This window comes from Anolis carolinensis, chromosome 2, assembly GCF_035594765.1.
Source record: "Anolis carolinensis isolate JA03-04 chromosome 2, rAnoCar3.1.pri, whole genome shotgun sequence".
Classification (NCBI taxonomy): Eukaryota; Metazoa; Chordata; class Lepidosauria; order Squamata; family Dactyloidae; genus Anolis; species Anolis carolinensis.
Window position 1 is genome coordinate 28,245,416 of NC_085842.1, and position 21,159 is coordinate 28,266,574.

At 42.0% G+C, this 21,159-nt stretch overlaps 1 protein-coding gene across 2 annotated transcripts in view; it reads left to right on the forward strand.

Moving 5' to 3' along the window:
• The window catches only part of flot1 (flotillin 1), a 50,473-nt gene that overhangs the window by 14,739 nt on the left and 14,575 nt on the right, over positions 1-21,159 (forward strand). For both annotated transcript variants that reach the window (XM_016997917.2, XM_003228332.4), the window contains exons 4-6: positions 13,799-13,889; positions 17,086-17,229; positions 17,670-17,789. In XM_016997917.2, the coding sequence (XP_016853406.1) occupies positions 13,799-13,889; positions 17,086-17,229; positions 17,670-17,789 (355 nt within the window). The remainder of the gene's footprint in view (positions 1-13,798; positions 13,890-17,085; positions 17,230-17,669; positions 17,790-21,159) is intronic.

The following is a 21,159-nucleotide window of genomic DNA, read 5'->3' on the forward strand; positions in this document are numbered from 1 at the left end:
TGGCATAAAGTCCATGATCCCGCAATCGTTGTAACACCATTCTGACGTGGTTCTCATGTTCTGATTGTGATCTAGAAAACACCAAAAAATCGTCCAGGTAGATGATCAAGAACCGATCTAGATAATCCTGAAAGATGTCATTGACAAAATGCTGGAACGTTGCGGGAGCTCCACATAATCCATAATTCATAACTCGGGACTCGAATAATCCGAATTTAGTCTGGAAGGCGGTCTTCCACTCGTCCCCTTCTCTGATGCGAACTAGATTATACGCTCCCCGAAGATCCAGCTTGGTGTAGACCTTGGCTCCTCGAAGTCGGTCTAGTAGGTCCGAGATTAAGGGCAGGGGATAGCTGTTCCGCTTAGTGATATTGTTCAATGCTCTATAGTCCACCACCAAGCGTAATTCCCCCGACTTCTTTTTCACAAACATCACTGGGGAAGCGGCTGGGGATTGAGAGGGTCTGATGAATCCCTTGCGAAGGTTTGACTCTATGAACTCCCTGAGAGCTTCTTGCTCCGGTTCAGTCAGGGAGTAGAGATGTCCTCGCGGGATCGGGGCCCCCTCCACCAAGTCAATGGCACAGTCATAAGGTCTATGTGGGGGTAATCTCTCGGCCTCTTTTTCATTGAATACATCCCAATATTCTGAGTACTTCTTGGGCAAGGTGATAATGGGTTCAGTGTCTGTGGCATGGCAGATCTTGGCTACAAGGCAATGGTTTTGGCAATATTTTGAAGCAAACTGCAGTTCTCTGTTGGACCAGGAGATGCTTGGGTCGTGAAGTGTCAGCCATGGAATTCCCAAAATCACAGGGAAATGGGGAACCTCGGTAACAAAGAAGGAAATCTCTTCCATATGTTCCCTTATCCACATTCTGGTGGGTTCCGACCACTGGCTTACGGGACCCGTCTTGAGGGGGCGGCCATCGATGGCTTGCACCACACGGGCATTCTTGAAGTCATGGTATTGTAATCCCAGAGAGTCGGCATACTCTCTATCAATGAAATTGTTTGTGGCTCCTGAGTCTATCATGGCATGGACCATGACTGGCCCCTTTTTTGCTGACCACAAGGTGACCACTAGAAGAAATAGGACCCCGGTTGGCGGCTCTTGAGTGGGTTTTTTGACCGGGTTGGCGAGCCTCTCTACGCCCGGTCGCTGGCTTCCCCCGCCGGCTGTGCGCCAGCCGCCTCAGACGTCTTCGTCTCCGTGGAGGACGCCGCCGCCAGACGGGCGGGGGGCTTCCCTTTGGCTGGGCACTCTCTGGCGAAGTGGCCCCCGTTTCCACAGTACCAACAGAGATTTAGGCGTTGGCGGCGGGCCTTCTCGGCGGCATCTAACCTGGGACGCACATTGCCCAACTGCATCGGCACCTCCTCGCTCCCCCTGGGGTATGGGGCTGGTGGCGGGGGTCTCCATATTGGACACGGCTGGACGCTGGTGGGAGCGGGAGGTTTCACCCCAGCTCTACCGCTCTGGCCTCGGACCCATTGTTTTCTGTTGGCAAGCATGACTTCAGCTCGTAAACATTGATCAATGAGTGCTTCAAGAGAGTGAGGGGGATCCACTTTGGAAATTTCTTCCAACATCTCGATGTTGAGACCCTCCCGAAATTGTCCTCTGAGGGCTATATCATTCCATCCGGTGCTGTGGGCCAGCACTCGGAACTCGGCTATGTACTGGGACAAGGGTCTGTCCCCCTGAGAGAGGCGCCGGAGTTTATGGCCGGCTGCCTCCAAATTGTCTTCGATCCCCCAAGTCGCCTTAATGTGATCCAAGAAGTGTTGCGCTGATCTTAGGTGTGGGGAAACTTGGTCGAACAGTGCCGTCGCCCAGTTGGCCGCTGGCCCGTCTAAAAGGCTGTAAATCCACGCCACCTTGATGTCTTCTTGGGGAAACTCGGCAGCGCGGGCCTCTAGATAAGCTTGGCATTGGCGACGGAAAACATGAACCTTAGAAGCTTCTCCAGAAAACTTGGTTGGCAATGCCAGGGCCGGGAGTCGGATTCCGCGTTCCTTCAATCCCTTTATTTCTCCCTCCTGCGCATTGAGCTTATCACGGATGCGGTCCACTTCCTCCTTGTCGATGGTGTAGCTGAGCGGCTGGCCTCCCGGTCCGGCTCCGGTAGACATTCTGGCCTAGGTTAATTGGTGCTTAGGGTGGTGGAGTCAAACTGTCACGACCCGGCTGCAGGGCACCAATAACCATACACAGAGGCCAGAATCTATCTAATATCTTTATTGAAGGAGTATATAAAGTTAATAAAAACAAGTGTAGAAAATAGTCCAGAATTAGACCTTTCAGGAAAGGTCAAAATTAGTCCAAAGAAACAATGTCCAATATGAAATATTAAGGTCCAAAGTTGTAATCCAATAACCGAAACACTCACTTTGCCAGGCAAAGTGAGGGGAGATGACAAGGTCCTTTAGTCCATGAACTTGAGCAAGGCTAGGAAATAACTTGAAACAAGGCTTGAAACAAGGCAACAAGGAACGAGGAGCGAGAACAAGATCCGTGGAATTACTTGGCAAAATCCGGAAGACAAGGCAAGGCTGAGTCCTGGAAAACAAGGCAAGGTCCATGGAGGTAAACAAGGCTGGAAACGGGAACGAAGGCTTGGAAACGGAGCGAAGGCTTGGAATCAGGAACAAGGCTTGAAACAGGAACGAGGCTTGGAAACGGAGCGCGCTGTCCACACACAACTCACTCCAGTAGCTGACGAATTGACTCCGCAAGATGCCTTTGTGGGTAAAACACCTAAATAGGGTCTAGTTTTCCCACCAAAGAGCAGTTCTCTGGGGAACTAGAAACGAAAGCTAATCTCTGAGTCCAGATGCATGACTCCTTAAGGTTTCCCATGGAAAGCAGGCTTAATCAGCTGAATTCTTAGCAGCTATCCTAGCACTCCTACGAGAGGCCGCTTGAACTGCTCTCTGATGTTTACAAAACTCGTGGCGAGAAAACACAGGAGATTTAGACTCAGGGCTTGTTTGACAGATTTCTGGAAGACAAATCTCTTGCAGGTGCAAGGTTCCCAAATCTGGCTGGGAAGGTTCCAATTCTGACTGAGACGGTGAAAAACCCAAGTTCTCCTCTTCATCTGGGACTACAGTGCCATGAACGGGACTACATGGCCCATGACTCATCACAGTATCCCTACAGATGTCCTGATCCTCAAACACTCTCTGCTTCATTCGGAAGAATGCTGCACTCGCAGAGCTCAGGCAGTGTTGTATTTCAGTGTCAATGTTGACTTTTGAGGAGAGGTGGCTGCTAAGGTAGCAGAAATTTTCAACCAGATCTGGAATAGAAATGCTATTCTTTGCTGACAAAGGGATAGTAAGGAGGGATTCCAGTTGCTCTAGGTAAAGAGTTCCAAAACCTGGTTGCAGCTGCCAAGAAGGCCTGTTGTTAGTGTTCTGTTCGTTTAATAGTGTCATTATTATTTGTGACACTTTTACTTGTAAAAATACCACATACAATGTGCAACTTGTCCTCAGGTTTATGATCTCATTGAGATGATAGAAAAGGAAAAAGAGGTGGCATTGTGGAAGCGGATTAGGTTCAGTAGATACTAGCTTTTTTTCTCCTTTGAGGCCAGAGTTGTGTCAGTTGGGATGGAAGGAGGCCCCTTCATCTGCTTTTGCGTCAGTGTATGGCAGAGTTGTGTTTTCTTCTTTGTTTCCACCAAATGCACTTGGTATGCCGACAGAACCAAGAGGCAGGCCTTCTCTGATAATCATATCACAGACAAACTCATAAAAAGATAACACCCCTTGAGATAGCTAGCTATATAGTCAGTGCTCATTGCCACTGTGTATTTGACTTGGGAGGAGGCAAACAGTGGTAGCCTAAGACCGAATCAGGAAAGGAGGCATTTGCCGTCCCCTGTTGCAATCAGTGCCCTAAACCTAGTCAATTTATTCATTGATCAGTGTGAATATTGCACCTGAACTTTGATCAAAAAGGGAATTGTCCTCTTCTTTGAGCAGAGTGGTGAAAAGCAAGTGTTCCTAGTAGGTTCTCCTTCACTCTCTCTGTTGTGGTACCACTTCTTGCCTTTTTGAATGTGCCTGGTTGGAGAAATGGCAGTGGAAACATCCAGGGACTGCTGCTCCCCCTCCGTGGAATCACCCTGGACTTATCAGCAGGTAGTATCAAGATCCATATTTTTGGCTCACCCTTGTCTTATACATGAAGTCAGTTTATATAAGAGTACCCTATGTAACCTACTCATGTATAAGTTTAGAAATCTTAGCCAAAAAAGCTGGGTCACCTTATCTACGAGTCATTGTGAGTACAGGCAGTCTCCAAGCATGAATATGATGAAGGTATCTTTGTGCATTCAGTCAATATGCAGGCAGTTCCCAAGTTACAAACAAGATAGGTTCTGTAGGTTTGTTCTTCAGTTGAATTTGTATGTAAGTCAGAACATATTTTGAGTGTAACTTCATCCTCTTCTTTGAGTGGCAAAAGGTGAGTGAGAGCTTTGTCCATCTCAGGAGAACCTAAAAGACGTACTGAACTCCTCTACACTGTCCTCTACATTTTTAAAAGCTAGAGTGGGAAAATTGTGGCAGCACCCAGCGAATTGGCACTGGTGCTTTCCCTTCTCCACAGAATGACCCTCAACTTACCCACAGGTCATATCAAAATGCATTATTTTGGCCCCACTCATACATAGGTTTTACTGTATATGGGTTAACTTATATATGGTATATACTTATTTTCCAAAAGCTCTGCTAGTGTTGAATTCTAGCTCCAAGGGTTTATGATGGATGGTGGTGATGGAAGAGGAACTGTAAGCCTATCATGGGGTTTTCTTGGCAAGGTTTGTTCATAGCATGCTTGCCCCATTCTTCCTCAGGGGCTGAAGGAGCTTGACTTGCATCAGAAAGACAAAAAAGAAGCTTTAGGATAGGAGAGGCATGTTGGCCCACTCACTTTTCTCTGTTTCTGCGTTTGGTCCCACTTACTGTCCCTGAGAGATTCCTCCACAACAAGCAGCTGCCATTGAAACATGCACAGAAGTTTATCCATCTCATGCACTAAACATTACTAAACATTATTTCTTTTGAATCTTCACAGTCACCTTCTATAGAGTATGTAGGAGGTCATATGGCTGGCATGACTACATGGAGCGTTGTTACCTGTCTGTCGGAGTGGCACCTATTGATCTTCTCACATTTGCATGTTTATAAACTGCTAGGTTGGCAGAAGCTGGTGCTAACAGCGGGAGCTCGCCACACTCCCCGGATTCAAGTTCAGCAGCTTGGCAGTTTAACCTGCTGCATCATTGGGAGCTCTCAGTTGGGTACTCCTTGGCAAAAAAGTTTAAAGACCTTTTGGAGCTACAGTCCCCATGACTCCATAGCAGTGAGCCATGGCAGTTAAAGTGGTGTCAAACTACATTAATTAATTCTATTGTATAGGTGCATCCACAGTGAGCCTATGGATTTCCTAGGGTTTTCTTAAGCAAGGAGTACACAGTGGTATTTTGCCAGTTTTTTCCTCTAAAATATAATCTACTCAGCACCTAGTCCTCACTGACAGTCTCCCTATGATTTTTTTAGAGGTGGTACCTCAAATATCTTAATTCTGTAAAACTGCATTTTATTCAGGGCAGGAAAATGAATAACTCCTACTTGCATGCCCCACAGCCAGTTCTGTTGAATCTAAATTGCATTAAGCCAAGGATATTCTTAGGCCTCCTGCCAAATGCATCCGGGAAGAATGTGGCTGATGCAAGAGGAAATGGTAGCAGAGCAGTTGTAGAAGCCCAAGCAAACTATGCATTCAGTCCATGGCTTTACTCTCAGTCCCGTGGATAAAAACTGTCTAAATGAAAGACATGTTCAGTACCATCCTGCGCTTATTAACTTGGGAGTTCAGTGGGATTTCCTCCTTAAAAAATGAGTCAAAATTGCCATCTTAGTGGAAGAGACCCTTGGAGATAAGGTAAGGTAAAGATAAAGGTTTCCCCTTGCCATTAAGTCTGGTCGTGTCCAACTCTGGGGGCTGGTACTCTTGTCCATTTCTTAGCTGAAGAGCCGGCATTGTCTATAGATGCCTCCTAGGTTATGTGGCCGGCATGACTGTATGGAGCGCAGTTACCCTCCCACTGGAGCGGTACCTATTGATCTACTCACATTTACATGTTTTCGAACTGCTAGGTTGGCAGGAACTTGAGGTAACAGCGGGAGGTTGCCTTGCTCCCCGGATTCAAACTGCTGACCTTTTGGTCAGCAAGTCCAGTAGCTCAGTGGTTTATCCCACTGCGCCACTGGGGGCTCCGGAGATAAGATAGGAATAGATAAATAGGGAGATATAGGCAGTCCACCAAGTTAGGAACAAGATAATTTCTGTAAGTCTGTTCTTAAGCTGAATTTGTATGTAAGTCGGAACAGGTACATTTTTAAGTGCAACTCCAGCTAAACTACACATGCATTTTAACACTTTATAATTCGTGTTTTAATAGAGTTTAATAGAATTTTTAATTGACTTGGTATTGTTTATTGTTTTACTGATTTTGTTACTGTTTTATTGAATGTATTTTGGGGCAATGGAATTTTGCCAACAGTTGTAAGCCGCCCTGAGTCTTACACCTATGGGTGAGAAGGGCGCAGTAAAAATGATGTAAAATATATATATATATATATATATATATATATATAGAGAGAGAGAGAGAGAGAGAGAGAGAGAGAGAGAGAGAGAGAGAGAGTTTAGCTTTAGAAAACATAGGGAAGGGTTTGTCAGAAATATTGAAAATTAACTAGGTGTTTTTAATTACAAATATGTGAATCAAGCACTGAAAGGGTTAAATAAGCTAGCATCGCCCTGAGTGTGTAGGCCGAAGCTTGTTATAGTGGGCTAAAGCTAGTGTCATCCTGAGGAGTGTGAGAGAACGCCTCAGTGTGAGGTAGGCCTCAGTGTGAGAAGGCCCCTGTGGATAAAACTTCGGTGAGGGAAGCTGTAGTGTGAAGGCTGCTGTGTGTAAAGCTACTGTGTGAAGCTCCTGTAAATTTGGTGTGAGAGGAGGCTCTGTGAGAGAGAAGCTGTTAATCTTCATGAGAAAGAAGCCCAGCATGGAAGCAAAGAAGATAGTTTAAAGAACTTTGTGTTATGGAAACCTTGTTCTTGTAAATAGTGCAACCATATTATTTTGCTATAAAGAAAAGAGATAACATTGGTCTGTGTGTTTTTGTTCTTTTTGTCACTTTTGGCTACTGGTGCTGGGTCACGCTGCTGCTAATAGGTTACTCTGCTATACATTTATGGAGAGGGTCTTTTGTCAATAAGCCCACTTGCCCAACAGGGCTAACATCCTTGTGCTGTTCGTTTTGTTGTCTGTGCCCTTGTTCTAAAGGTTTCACCAAACTTTCTGTCCCTGTGATCATTGGAATTTGAAACATTTGGCTTGTTGTGGAAACAAAGATTGTTGATAAAACTTCAGTGGACACACCTTTTCCCAATGATAATAACTCTTCTGGGAGTGGATTTCCCTTCCGAGGATTTGATTTCTCTCACTTTCTGTTGTCTCATCCCCGTTATTAACTATGAGTTTGCAAGTTTGTAACTTGGGGACTGACTGTATAATGCTCTGAAAAGTTTTAAGATTACAGTTCCTATATTTCTCATCATTGGTTAATGCTGATGAAAGTTGTAGTGCAATATCTGGAGGCCACTGTGTTGTATCCCTATTTGCAAAGATCAGCAGAAAACAGTTTCCCTGTCCCCCAAAACGAAGTTTAAAATTATACTAGATTGAGAGAATAGTAGGAGTCACTAGCGATGGGTGGCTATTGTTGAATGCATCTATATAAATAGCCTTGGGGCTTGTTTCAGGTCAAGATAGGCTCTCAGAAGTTGTGCCCACTGCTTTGCTAACTATGCGCTTAGATTCGGGGCTCACTCGTTTGCATCTTGCCCTATATTTGGCAAGCAACCGCTAGAAAATAGGCCAAGCTCAGTTGTACCTTTCTATCTGCCAAGTTTTTCACTGAGGCACGTATTTGCAGACAGAAGGAAATGAAATCTGTGTGCTTACTTGTGTGTTTTCTTTTCCCTTCCTTTTTTTAAAATCGTGGGTGCTGCTTCCTGCTATTGTGATATAGTAGATTCTCAGTTAACGGGCACCCATGCAGATTGATGGACACTGGATAAATGTTGTTTCTTGTTGCTTGCGAGATACTATTAAAAAGAGGCCTAATTAATACAATACCATACCATATCCTCTGGGCTCTTCCACACAGTCATATAACCCAGAATATCAGGCAGAAAATCCCACGATATCTGCTTTGAACTGGGTTACCTAAATCCACACTGCCATATATTCCAGTTCAAAGCAGATATTGTGGGATTTTATTCATCTTTGTGGAAGGGACCTCTGTATAATCTTGCTATTTGTATTGAAATACAGTAATTAAAAACAAGTTAATACAAGTAAAGATAAACTTAACTTAATGTAACACAATTTAATTATAAAAACAGCTTTTTTATTTATAGTATTGTTTCTTTGTGTTTTTTGCCAGTGGCTTGAAAGTTACAATTGCTTAACTTCCCCTGATCTGAGAGTCTACTGTATTTTGATCTGGAATGTGATGTGGGATTTTCTAAGTTATTCAAGGTAGAATCATGCTTTAAACAAATTAACACATTTATTTTAAAGAACCTTCCCTTCAATGTCTGTAGCAGTAGATCTTCCATATCCATGGATTCTGCACCCATTGATTCAACCATCCACAGACTGAAAATATTTTTGAAAAATTCCAAAAAGCAAAGCTTGATTTGTCAATTTTATAAGGGCTACCGTTTTACTATGCCATTGTATATAATGTTTTTGTTGCTGCTGCTGCTGCCATTGTTGTTATTCATTTTTGTTATTATAATTTATAATTTGAGGAAACTAAGAATTGCAATAGTATAATTGTTAGTAAAGACAAATAAAAATAATTCTACCAGCATTGTTGTTGTTGTTGTTGTTGTTGTTGTTGTTGTTGTTTCTTACCCACCTCTCCTCGTGGCTCGAGAAGGGTCACAACATAGCTAAAAACATACCATCATAAACATTAAATGCATATATTAAAACTTATTTATATGAAATACATATATGAGGGCTATCCAGAAAGTACATTACATTACGGAATTAAAAATGAACAAAGTATAGGAGAAAACATATACCATATGCAGTTGAAAGCCACACCCAAATACCACATCTCATGTAGTCGCCATTCAAATCTAGGCACTTATCATAGCGATAAATGAGCTTGGAAACTCCTACCCCACTAAATTCTGCCACCTCCGTTGTCAACCACTTGTTTCCAACAATGGGGGCGTGGCTGGCGACGCAGCATTTTTCCGATGCTGCGCAGCTGCCGGAAGGGGGAAGGGTTGACGACGGAGGCGGCAGAATTTAGTGGGGAAGGAGTTTCCAAGCTCATTTATTGCTATGATAAGTGCCTAGATTTGAATGGCGACTACATGAGATGTGGTATTTGGGTGTGGCTTTCAACTGCATATGATAAATGTTTTATCCTATACTTTGTTCATTTTTAATTCCAAAATGTAATGTACTTTCTGGATAACCCTCGTATTAAAATGCACAGAACAAATATTAAAATAACAACAAAAACAACAACTTTATTTTTATAACCTGCTTCTATCTCCCCGAGGGGACTCAGGGCGGCTTTCATGGGGACCAAGCCCAAGGATCAACAAATAGAAAAAGTAAAACCACAACAATATAATTAAAACAGTTAAACAATACAATAACATCATAAAATACATTGACAGGTATGGCTTAAAATGGGGCAAATTAGAGATTACCAGGGAGGGGCATGTGCAAAATATAGTAAACGCAAGAAATGATTTTAAAATTTAGAGTTACAACTGACTGGGTAATACTAATAGATTTTTAAAATTTATTTTTAATTTTAATTTTAATGTTTTACCCGATTCCCACCCTCCGCCCTTCCCCCTGGACATAAAATTTTTACAATAAACTACGGAAATTACATTTGAAATATCAGTCTTAATCTCAATTTTTCTACTTCACATCTTAATACATTCTCTAGATAATTCTTAACTGGATCCCACATGCTCTTAATTATTATGACATTTTCTATTTTGTTATTTCTACATTTAACATATTTACCATATAATTATACCAATTTGCCTCAAGTCCACTTTTATCTTTCCAGCCGCTCACTAAAACAATTTCTGCACACTCTACTAATTTGTCAACCATTATTTCCTTTTGCACATTATACACTCCTGGTATCCTTGCATTTAATACATTTCTATTGGCTATTATTTGAAGATTTAACATTCTATTAATTTCTCCTTCAATCATTCTCCAGTATGCCTGTACTCTAGCACATTCCCATATCATGTGACTAAACACACCTCTTTGTTTACAGCCATGCCAACACCTGTCCTTTACCCCTGGTTTTTTTATACCATTTTTGTAACCTGTTCCTCCTTGCTTCCCTTAGTACATTATATTTTTCCTTTACTATATTATTTATTTTCCTTTAAATGTCTTCCCTCTCAATTTCCATATCCATTCTCCACGTTTGAAATATTTCCATTATAATTTGGAGACTTGTACGATCAAAATACTTCTAATAGATTTGAAAGATTATGCAGTTCAGCACAAATGCTACTACTGTAACAACTCAACCATTTTATATGTGTGTGTGTATATATATATATACACAGTGTGAATATTTGCACACACGCTATTAATTTATACATAGTGTGTATATATACACACATAGTATTGTTATGGGGATACATTGTATTATTGCTTTGGCTGAATGGCTATCCGTCGGAGGTGCTTTGATTGTGTGTTCCTACAGGGCAGAAATGGGTTGGACTGGATGGTCCTTGGAGACTTTCTCAACTCTGTGATTCTATATTTTTATGCCGATATCCATGGGAGATCCTGGAACAAGCTACAGGAAATGCCAAGGGTCTAGTGTATTCAAAGGGATAGCTATCTTAACATAAAAAAAATAAAGGAAACCAATAACACCTTTGAGATTAACTGAGAAGAACTCTCTTTTATCAAATGCAAACCTGTGAAATATGTTAGGATGGAGAAAGAGAGGGGGGTGGGAGTTACGTAATACAATGCATAATTTAATGAGACTTGAAATGGGGTCTCTTTCAAATCTAGTATCCATCTACATGGGCCAAATGAGGCAGGGCAATGGTAAATTGACTTTTCTAGTGTTCACATGACCCACAAGCCTGATTTACTCTAATTCCTGGAAAGGTTTCTTAACACAGTCTTACCCTACAGTTGGAGGATGCTCCACTCCAGAGCTCACCCACTCTTTGTGGCAGTGTAAATACTGGGACCAGTTCTGATTCAAAACTGGGCTTGGGTGGCCCAAGGACAGGGGATGGCACTTACTATCCCCTTGGGTTCTCGTCTTAATGGCAACCACTAGGCATTGCTGGTGGTCATCACGCCTGTAGTGACTCTGGTCAAAGTGTTGGAGAAGTGAGCCAGGAAAGGAAGGGATAATTCCTCTTTATCTTCACACACATTACACAATGTAACATGATTTTTGTTCCTGGGTTAAAAAATGTTATTTCCTAATTGATTCTATCATAAAAAACATGAGGAAAGTTTATTCAACTGCAAATATGTTTGTTTTTTTTTGTGGGACATCTTGCAGCACATTTTGCTGTAGTTTTCAGTGAATATCTCATAGCATCTCAACCAATTCAAGATAGTTTGTGGCAACTATGGAGTAGAACAAGTGCTTTCAAAGTAGGTACCGCACAATTAAACAAGAAATAACACTGTCAAACTAGCAACAGAACGTTTTTAAAAAATTGTTACATAGTATACCAATAATTCATTTTTCAGTACTTGCCTAAATTCATTTGCCATTAACTCATTGCCCGGAAGCCACTGCTGATAAGTAACTGAATGGAGTCCTTGTGTCCAATTCCAGAGCCACATAATCTCACAAAACAGACACGTATTTCTAGAAATTCCCAGAGTTTGTTGCAGAACAGATCTAAACAAATTAACACCATTAAGATCGAGGAGCTGCCAAGAGAATAAATAAGTCCTCAAAATAGCATCTGAAGGGCATATCATCTAAGGACATTCCCTCCACCTGTCTCAATTTGGCATGGACAACCCTCGATTAATCCCCTGTGTCTGATTTCTCATATGCTTTTACACTGCCACAGATTTGCCTCTTCATCCTTAGTTTAGTCAACTGCTGCAAACAGCATATTAAATGCAAAAGTAATTCACGTTCATTCAATTCAGCTGGATGACAGGGGTCTTGCTCTACCTTGTTGACTCATGCAAAAGCAAATTGCTTTCTCCTTGAATATAGGTGTATTTCAGATGTGCTCCAGAAATTTACCAGATGCAGAAATAACATGAAGGTAATAAGGATAATAAGGTTAAGTGAACGCACCCAAAGGATGCTCATCAATACTTCCTCTTCATCTTGGAAAGAAGTGACGAGTGGAGTGCCGTAAGCAGGGTTCTGTCATGGGCCTGGTTCTGTTCAAGATCTTTATTAATGACTTAGTTGAAGGACTAGAAGACATGAACATCAAGTTTGCAGAAGACACCAAATTGTGAGGAATAGCCAACACACCAGAAGGCAGGAGCAGAATTCAAAACAATCTTAACAGACTAGAGAGATGATTGGCGAAAATTAACAAAATGAAGTTCAACAGGGACAAATGCAAGATAGTCCACTTAGTCAGAAAAATTGAAATGCAAAGATACAGAATGAGGGGAGGGGGGCGCTTGGCTCAACAGCAGTACGTGTGAAAAAGATCTTGGGGTCCCCGTGGAGAACAAGTTAAACATGAGCCAACAACTTCATGCCGCGGCTAAAAAAGCCAATGATATTTTGACCTGCATAAATAGGAGTGTAGTGCCTAGATCCAGGGAAGTCATGCCCCCCCTCTATTCAGTCTTGGTCAGACCACACCTGGAATACTGCATCCAATTCTGGGCACCGCAATTGAAGGGAGATGTTGACAAGCTGGAATGTGACTAAAATGATCAAGATTCTGGAGAACCAGGCCTATGAGGAACGACTGCTCTGTGCTGGAAGTAGGTGTGCTTTAGTTGCAGAATAAGAAACTGTCAAAATTACCTCTGAGTATTCCTTGCCTAAGAAAAGCCTTCTTGAAATTCATGGGTACGCCATACACTTATAGCCAACTTGAAGGCACACACACATATACACACAAAGTTTTGCTATTGTGAAACAAAGAGCTGAGTCTCCTAGCTGGCCAGTATCCATATTTGCCTGGAAACAGCCATAAAAAGAAGTTTCTTTCTAAGAGGCTTTGTAAACTGAGATGTGCCTAAGATAATGTTTGTGAAGATAAAATGGAGTGGTGCTGTTGTTGTTGTGTGCTTTTTGAGTTTTTCAGATTTACTGCAACCATAAAGAAACCCTATCCTGGGGTTTTCCAGGACATTTTATTTATTTATTTTATGTCAAAAGCATTGTATTTCCAGGACTGAAAATGTGTGACTTGCCCAAGGTCACCCAGTGGGTTTCATGGCCAAGTAGGGAATTGAACCCTTGTCTCCAAAGTTACATAATCCAATGCTCAAACCATAACAGCATGCTGGCTGGACTATAGGATACACCAATAGTGTTAAACTGAATGCAGTGGAAAGAAAACGTCGTATTTTTTTCCTTTTTGGCCTCAACTGGGGACAGCTGAGAGTAAGTATTAGACTGTGTTTGTGTCTTTCATTAAATCTTTCTTGTCTCTTTCCACTCTCCTCAGGATTTCACTGAATACTCTGACCCTGAATGTGAAGAGCGAGAAAGTGTACACGCGGCATGGAGTCCCCATCTCAGTCACTGGCATTGCCCAGGTAATGCTTTCCTAGTCGTACTCTGAGAATTAAGTCAAGGATGGGAGAACATCAAACTGTCTCTCTTCTATTTGTCTAAATTAAACCAAAGACTTCTCTGTGTATCAACTAAAGCCACTATATTTCCCTAATCCCCTGGATGAAACCACCTGTGCTTTCCTTTCCCCTTCCCCTGTTCTCAGCTTTATTTCCTCCCCTCTTTTCTCATTTGTCACAGCTCTGTCCTCGCTGCTTCCCTCAGTCTTTATAAGTGCTGATTCTAGTTGAATTGTATTTGTTCTAACCTAACGGGCAGTGAAGCATGGTGCTTCCCATACAGGTTGCCTTAAGGATGAAAATGCTCATCTTTTTTTTTGGAAAGGGTTTGTGCCTCAGAACAGTGTCCCAAGCATGGGAAAACATTGGCCCTCCAGGTGTTTTGTACTTCAACTTCCACAATAATATACTTTATTTATATTCCTCTTTATCTCCCCAGGGGACTCAGGGTGGATTACAGAACACATATATGGCAAAAATTCAATGCCGTTATACAATTAACAAGGACATAAACATACATAAACAGAGGTAAAGGCTTTTCCCATCTTTTCCATTTCTGGCGTCTAGAAGCAGTGCTCGACTCCGGCCGAGGGGGGTTCTGTTGCTCCATTTTCCATGCCAAGGAGCTTTTGTCATCCTTAGACATCCTCCCAATCGAATCGCTAGCCTGTCCTTAAGGGCAGCTTTTATTACCTCCCTGTACTTATTTATTCACTTTTCTGTTTGTGATCTGCTAGGTGGGCAGGGAGCTGGGACTGATAGCGGGTGCTCACCCCGACCTGGGCTTGAATGACTAACCTTTCAATTGGCAGGATTTTCTGCAACCTAGCTGTTTAACCTGCTGTGACTTATCAGCTGTTAGGAATTGTGGAAGTTGAAATCCAAAACACCTGGAGGGTTGAAGTTTGCCCATGCCTGGTCTATACCACATTACTCTCCAACAGCTCCTGCCCTGGCCTTTGGGGAAGAGAAGAAGAAACGGGCATCACGTTGCTCCATCATGCCTAAATCCAGAAGCCTTCTCTCCCTCCCTCTGCCAACTGCCACTGCCTTTGCCTAACGGGGACAAAAGAGCATTGAGGTCTATTGGGATAGAGAATGCACTGTGGGAGAATATAGGAAAATCATGAAAATTAACAAAATCTGGCTACCAATATTTAAAAAACTCTAAAATCAGGACAGTAAATAAAGAACAGCACTCTGAAAACAAGGGATATTCCAGACATGAATCAATCAGGGCCAGCAATCACCTCCCAAAAAAGGATTCCCCCAGGCAAGGAAGCAGCCAGGCTTTGAATCTGCAAGGCCATTAAATGCTAATCAAACTGGCCATTTGCAACATTCACACTTGCCTCTAAAAAAAAAAAAGATTTCCTTCTCCCAACCTGGACTTTCCACAAATATATAAATCCCACTTGCATAGTTTCCCACAGACCTCACAGCCTCTGAGGATGCTGCCATAGATGTGGGCAAAATTCCAGGAGAGAATGTTTCTGGAACATGTCCATACAGCCCAGAATACTCACAGCAAGCCAGTGATTCCGGTCATGAAAACCTCGACAATATAGATTAAAAGCCCTCTCTTCAATCAGCTGCCACTGTTTTGGCTTTGGCGAGAGGAAAAAGGAAGTATTTGCTCAACTTAATCCCTTCCCACACCACATTTATTGTGTGTCATGTCTTAATTAGATTGTAAGCCTGGGTTTTATTATTCTTTTACTTGCCCTGCACCATTTGCAGTAATAGCACTGCTGCCTCTACTATTATTACTACTAATGATGATGATACCATCATCATCATCATCATCATTCTGGTACCACTCAAAACCTTTTATGGCTTTGTTGATTTTTACCTCCTTGCACATAGCAGTATTCTAAACTGTTTGACCTGAATTGATACAGTCTGGTTTCAACTAACAAGTGATTTGATGTATTTTCAGTCTTTTAAAACATCAATTGCCACTTGTAAGCCGCCCTGAGTCCCCTTGGGTGAGAAGGGCGGGGTATAAATAATTGAAATAAATAAATAAATAAATAAATTATTATTTATTGTTTTAAATTGATTTTATTGGAAGCTGCACAGAGATTTTTGAATATAGGGCAGAACTTTGTTGTTGTTTATTCATTCAGTCGCTTCCGCCTCTTTGTGACCTCATGGACCAGCCCACGCCAGAGCTCCCTGTTAGCCGTAACACCCCCCCCCCCCCAAAGATCCTTCAAGGTCAAGTCAGTCACTTTAAGGATACCACCCATCCATCCATCTTGCCCTTGGTCGGCCCCTCTTCCTTTTTCCTTCCATTTTCCCCAGCATCATGATATTCTCCGAGCTTTCCTGACTTCTCATGATGTGGCCAAAGTATTTCATCTTTGCCTCTAACTTCCCTCCAGTGAGCAGCCGGGCATTATTTCCTGGAGGATGGACTGGTTGGATATTCCTGCAGTCCAAGGCACTCTCAGGATTTTCCTCCAGCACCAAAGTTCAAAAGCCTCTATCTTTCTTTGCTCAGCCTTCCTTATGGTCCAGCTCTCGCATCCATAGGTTACTATAGGAAATACCTTCGTTGCCAGTGTGATGTCTCTACTCTTCGCTATTTCATCAAGGTTGGTCATTGCTCTCCTCCCAAGAAGGAAACGTCTCCTGATTTCCAGGCTGGAGTCTGCATCTGCAGTCATCTTCACGCCTAGAAATACAGTCTGTCACTGCCTCCATGTTTTCTCCCTCTATTTGCCAGTTATCAATCAGTCTGGTTGCCATAATCTTGGCTTTCTTAGCTGCAACCCAGCTTTTGCACTTTCTTCGTTCACCTTGGTGATAAGGCTCCTCAGCTCCTCCTCACTATCAGCCATCAGAGAGGTATCATCTGCATACCTAAGGTTGTTAATGTTTCTTCTAGCAATTTTAACTCCAACCTTGGATTCATCAATCCTTGCATGTCGCATGATGTGTTCTGCATACAAGTTGAATAGGTCGGGTGAAAATATACAGCCCTGCCCTACTCTTTTCCCAATCTTGAACCATTCTGTTGTTCCGTGGTCTGAACATAAATGTTTTAATAAATAAACAATTGCAATCTGATGCTTCCTTGAAATGTGAAATGGGCTTCTTTGACCATTTGGGGGCTTCTGGTTTTTTACTCACCTTCTTTCATCCTTTTGCATAGGTAAAGATCCAAGGTCAGAACAAGGAGATGCTAGCCGCTGCTTGCCAGATGTTCTTGGGAAAATCAGAGCCTGAAATTGCCCACATCTCCCTAGAAACACTTGAAGGACATCAGAGAGCCATCATGGCCCACATGACCGTGGAGGTGAGCTGGGTTGGGTGTATGGTTTTGTAGATGTGCAAATCTTTACTGCCTCCTGCTGGAGAAGGTTGGGTTTCAGCCATATTGTAGTAGTCGACATTGCACATTTCATAGTTTTGTAATGTTTCCATGTGCAAAAAGTACATCCTAAGGAATCCTGGGTTTATAGCAGGTATGAGCAAACCTCAGCCCTCCAAGTGTTTTGGACTTCAACTCCCACAATTCCTAACAGCTGGTAAAAAGTCCAAAACACCTGGAGGGTTGAAGTTTGCCCATGCCTAGTTTATCATCTTATGGGATAGCAGAGCTCTCTGACTGAGAAACTAAGATGCCTCTTCCTAAATTGCAAAAACAGGATCCTACTGTATGTTGTTACAGAATTTAAAGCAAATCATATTATTTTAATTGTATAGTGACCTCTGGTGTCTTTCTTCACCCAACAGGAAATATACAAGGACCGGCAGAAGTTTTCTGAGCAAGTTTTCAAAGTTGCTTCCTCTGATCTGGTCAATATGGGGATCAGTGTGGTCAGTTACACTCTCAAGGACATCCATGATGACCAGGTAATATTCTTCGTATGAAGGAAGCTCAACAGCCAGCAGAGTCTTGTAGGAAAGAGTTTATTCCAAACATTAGGAAGGCTACTGAGGCTTTGGGTGCACAAAAGCTATATATCCCAGCAATCAGTAGTTCTTACATTACAGCTGTAACAACCAGAGAGTGTGGCGTAAAGGCACAGTATACCACATCTCCCCTTCATACATAATAACTACACATCTGACAAGACAAAACAAAATACATTTTATAAAAGTGTTAAAAAAAATCATACATCAAAATTACAAAAGTCTCTCATTAAAACTTGGCAGCTTCATTACATCACTAGACAGGTAAGAAAATATGTCTTCTATGGGGCCAGAGGTCACTAGTACTTAGCCCACCGTTGAGGATGGTCTTCAGCACCATCCTTCTAAGGAGTGTACCTTACAGGTTCAAACACAGGCCTGCCATGCGATGTCACATACATTGGCTTTCTATCTGCTATTACATGTGCGTCACTTTTGTTCACAAACATCCCTTTAGAACCATTATATGTTGTATTTCCTTGAATTGTAGTTTCGGGTATTTGGTTCCGTTGTTTTAATTGACGCCTATTACGCCGATATACGCGACCGTCCTGATTCTTTATTAGATATGACCGAGGCTGTTTACATTTTTCTATCACAACGGCAGGAAGCCATCTTTCTTTGCAATTATTGGATTGCATCCATACCAAATCTCCCTCTCTTAGTGGTTTGAGGGGTCTTGCTGTTCGATCATAAAAATGTTTCTGTCTTTCCTGAGCTCTTTGTAGATCTTGACGCACGTTAATAGGAATCCTAGGACATAATAAGTCAGTTGTTATGGGAAGTTTACTTCTCAGCATTCTGCCCATCAATATTTGTGCAGGTGAATATGATAGTCCTGTCACAGGTGTATTCCGGTACTCCAACAATGCTGCATACAGATCACCCCTTGCCTTTCCTACTTTATGTGTAAGTTGTTTTATAGACTGGATGGCTCGTTCTACCATACCATTAGATTGTGGATACCCCGGACTACTAAAGCATTGTTCAAATCCCCATTCTTTCGCAAATACTTTGAATTCTTGACTCGCAAATGGCATATTATCACTCACCACAATTAATGGAGTTCCATGTCTTGCAAACACAGATTTCATCTTGACAATTACTGTTCTTGCAGTTTTATCAGGTAAACTTACTACTTCTGGGTATTTTGAGAAATAGTCAATTACCAACAGAAAAGAGCGATTGTCCTGTTCAAATATATCCACTCCCACCTTCTGCCATGGCCCTTCTGGGATCTCATGGGGTTTAAGTGGTTCCTTTTGATTATTTGGGGCAAAACAAGCACACACAAAACAACTGCCAACAGCTGACTCAATATCTTTGGACATACCAGGCCAGTACATCAACTGTCTTGCTCTTTCTTTGGTTCTTTGAATCCCTTGATGGGACTCATGCAGCTGTGCAAGAACATTTTGTCTTTGGCTTGCCGGAATGATTATTCTTTCTCCCATGAAAAGAACCCCATCCCTATACCTTAGGTGATCTTTAACCGGCCAAAAAGATTTTGCTATTGGAGCCACCTTTCTCATGTACTTTGGCCATCCTTCGTTTAGGTATGTTTGAATCATCCTAAGCTGGGGATCACGTTTTGTTGCTTCTTGTATTAAACCCATTTTATCTGGGTGCATGGCTAATGTATTCACTTCGTATATCACTTTCTCATCTCCTATTGGATTTTCCTGACTTCCAGGGGGATCAACAGTAGCTCTTGACAAGGTATCAGCCAGATACATAAGTTTACCTGGAGTATATACAAAGTTAAGTTGATACTTCTGAAGCTGCAACAACATTCTTTGCAGACGAGCCGGGGCACTGCCTATTGGTTTTTTATAAATTGATTCTAAGGGCTTGTGATCAGTTTGAACTAGAACCATTTTACCAAACACATACTGATGGAACTTTTGTACTGCATATACAACAGCAAGCAATTCTTTCTCTATTTGAGCATAATTTTTCTCTGCAGAACTGAGTGCCCTTGAAGCATAAGACACTGGCTTATTATCCTGTAGGAGACATGCTCCTAAGCCATCTTTTCAAGCATCTGCTTGGATAACAACTGGTTTTGTCACATCAAAATACTGCAGTACAGGTGCATCGCACAACTTTTGCTTGATCGCCTCAAAAGCTTTCTGATGTTCTGGCATCCATTGAAAACTCATATTTTTCTTTAACAGACTTCTCAATGGCGCTGTCAACTCTGCCTCTTTTGGGATGTATTTTGCCAAATACTGTACTGACCCTAGAAATCTAAGCACTCCCTGCCTGTCATTGGGAGGTTTCATTTCTTGAATTGCCTTTACTTTCTCAGTGTCTGGCCTGACTCCCTCTGCAGTCACAATATGGCCCATATATCTAACAGAGTTTACCCTGAACTGGATCTTTTCTTTGTTAAACTTGATGTTTTTGACACGTGCTGTTTCCATTACCTGATGTAAAATCTCATCATGTTGTTTACTTGTCTCAGCTGCTATAATCATATCATCAGCAATCATATATACACCTTTTATATGCCCAAATGTTTCTTGATTTTTCTGTTGAAAGACCTCACTTGAGGATTTAAGCCCAAATGGTAAACGATTAAAACAATACCTTCCCCACGGCGTATTGAATGTACATAATCTGGATGATGCTTTATCTAGTTTTACCTGTCAATAGCCATCTTTCTCATCTATTATTGTGAAGATTTTCTTTCCAGCTAGGTGACTTAAAACTTCCTCAACTGTTGGGATGGTATAATGTTGTCTCCGCACTGCCTTATTTAGATCTCGCAGATCAAGACATATACGCAGAGACCCATTCTTTTTTTCAGTGATAACAAGACTGCTCACCCAATCTGTGGGTCCTACAACTTTTGTTATAACTCCCATATTTTCCATCTGATCAAGGGTATCCTTTAGCCTATCATGTGTGGCAAAGGGCACTCTCCTACATCCTTGGATCACGGGAACCACTGTTGGATCAGTGTGAATGTGGTGATGTCCTTGAAACTCACCGAGACCCTGGAATACTTCTGGATATAAGCTGAGCAATTTTTCTTGTGTTAATAACCCCTCTGCCTGTATCAGATCTACCCTATAAATTAAACCCAAATTCTCACAAGCTGGTCTGCCTAATAATGGGGTTGTCGAGCAATCTGTCACATAAAACAACAGATTATACACTCCTTTTGCTGTTATACAATCAAACTCAACTGCTCCCATTGGTTGTATTTTTGTTCCCCCATATGCAACCAGCACTACTTTACTCTTAGACATTTGTTTTGCACCAGGTATTCTAGAAAATATACTAAATGGTAACACATTTGCTT